The following is a 1,421-nucleotide window of genomic DNA, read 5'->3' as shown; positions in this document are numbered from 1 at the left end:
TTGGTTCGTCTCCAGAAGCTTTTCATGTCAACGGAACAAAAAGATCAGAACGACGTCCAACTAAAAATGTTTTTATGTTCAAGTATCACGAAAAAACTGAAAATTAAAGTGACGGTCCGTTTGATCGGACCTCATATATATATATATATATATATATGTATATATATATATATATATAAAATCTTTATCGTCTTGATTCCTAGAAAGTAAGTCAGTGCATGGAGACGTGTACATATAACAAAACACTTTAGAAAACTCGTCTGTACAGCGCTACAGAGGAATGAAAGTGAGTAAGATGACCGGTCCCAGTCTGAAGTTAAGGCAAATCAAAAAGGTTAAACACAATCCGCTGGCTCGAGTCCGGCTGCTCGCAGCTGATTGTCTCGGTGGCCCCGCAGGGCCTCGAGGGTCCGAGTCCTCAGTGGTCCAGCGCCGCCGCCGCCGCCCCGTTCCTGCGGGACACGCTCTCGTACGGCGCGCCCCCCATCTCGCCGTCCTCGCCGTGCAGCAGCAGCTCGTAGTGGGACGCCGTGCCGTTGGCGCTCCCGGGCGACGCCCCCCGCTCCTCCTTCCTCATGGCCACGGCCAGCGAGGCCATGCTGACGCTGACGTCCTTGAAGGCGTGCAGCAGGAAGATGCCCACGATGATGGTGAGGAAGCCGCTCAGCGTGCCGATGACGTCGGCGGCGCCCATGCCGCCCCACTCCTTGAACAGGATGGCGGAGCAGGACAGCACCGAGGTGGTGAAGAACACGTAGTAGATGGGCGTCACCAGCGAGGTGTTGAAGATGTCCAGCGCCTTGTTCAGGTAGTTGATCTGCGTGCTGACGCACGCCAGCAGGCCCAGCAGCAGCAGCCAGGCCAGCGGCCGGCGCGCCACGCCGCCGCCCGCCAGCGCCTCCTTGATGGCGATGCCCAGCCCCTTCACGCAGGACACCGACAGGGCGCCGATCACAGAGCAGATGGTGATGTACACCAGGATGTTGGTCTGGCCGTGACGAGGGCCGACCACGAAGATGAAGATGAGCGCCACGATGACCACGAGGGTGGCGAAGACGAGGAACCCTGAAAGAAGAAGAGGCGAAGAGAGAGAGAGTTTACTCGTTTTTCATCTTTACAGGTTCACGGTCAGGACTTTAAACCACATTTTCATGACTTTTCCAGGCCTGGAATAAAACATTTTAAAACATGACTGCTCCAGGTTTTCATGAGTCTTTAAATGTGACGATATAAATATGAACAGAGTTTGTTATTAAATATCTTGAGACGGTTGTGTTCGGTCATTATTCAGAGTCAAAAAGGGTTCTGGCCCTTTAAATGGGGCAGAACCTCCTGATGCGCAGCAGCCTATCAGGAGGTCGTGCTCCATTTAAAGGGCCAGCAGCGTGATGATGATGATGATGATGATGAAGCGTGCTCTG

At 53.1% G+C, this 1,421-nt stretch overlaps 1 protein-coding gene across 1 annotated transcript in view; it reads right to left on the bottom strand.

The window, feature by feature from the left end:
* Positions 1–193: 193 nt before the first annotated feature.
* nipa2 (NIPA magnesium transporter 2) overlaps positions 194–1,421 on the bottom strand; it is a 3,906-nt gene continuing 2,678 nt past the window's right edge. Inside the window, exon 6 of the mRNA XM_068593016.1 lies at positions 194–1,065. Coding sequence (XP_068449117.1) covers positions 419–1,065 — 647 coding nt within the window. The 3' untranslated portion in view covers positions 194–418. The remainder of the gene's footprint in view (positions 1,066–1,421) is intronic.

The sequence above is a fragment of the Clinocottus analis genome, unplaced genomic scaffold (assembly GCF_023055335.1).
Source record: "Clinocottus analis isolate CAN_PGR_092001 unplaced genomic scaffold, fCliAna1.0.p SCAF_28, whole genome shotgun sequence".
Taxonomy (NCBI): Eukaryota; Metazoa; Chordata; class Actinopteri; order Perciformes; family Cottidae; genus Clinocottus; species Clinocottus analis.
Note: the sequence above shows the minus strand (reverse complement) of the source record. Positions and strands in the feature narration are given on the sequence as shown.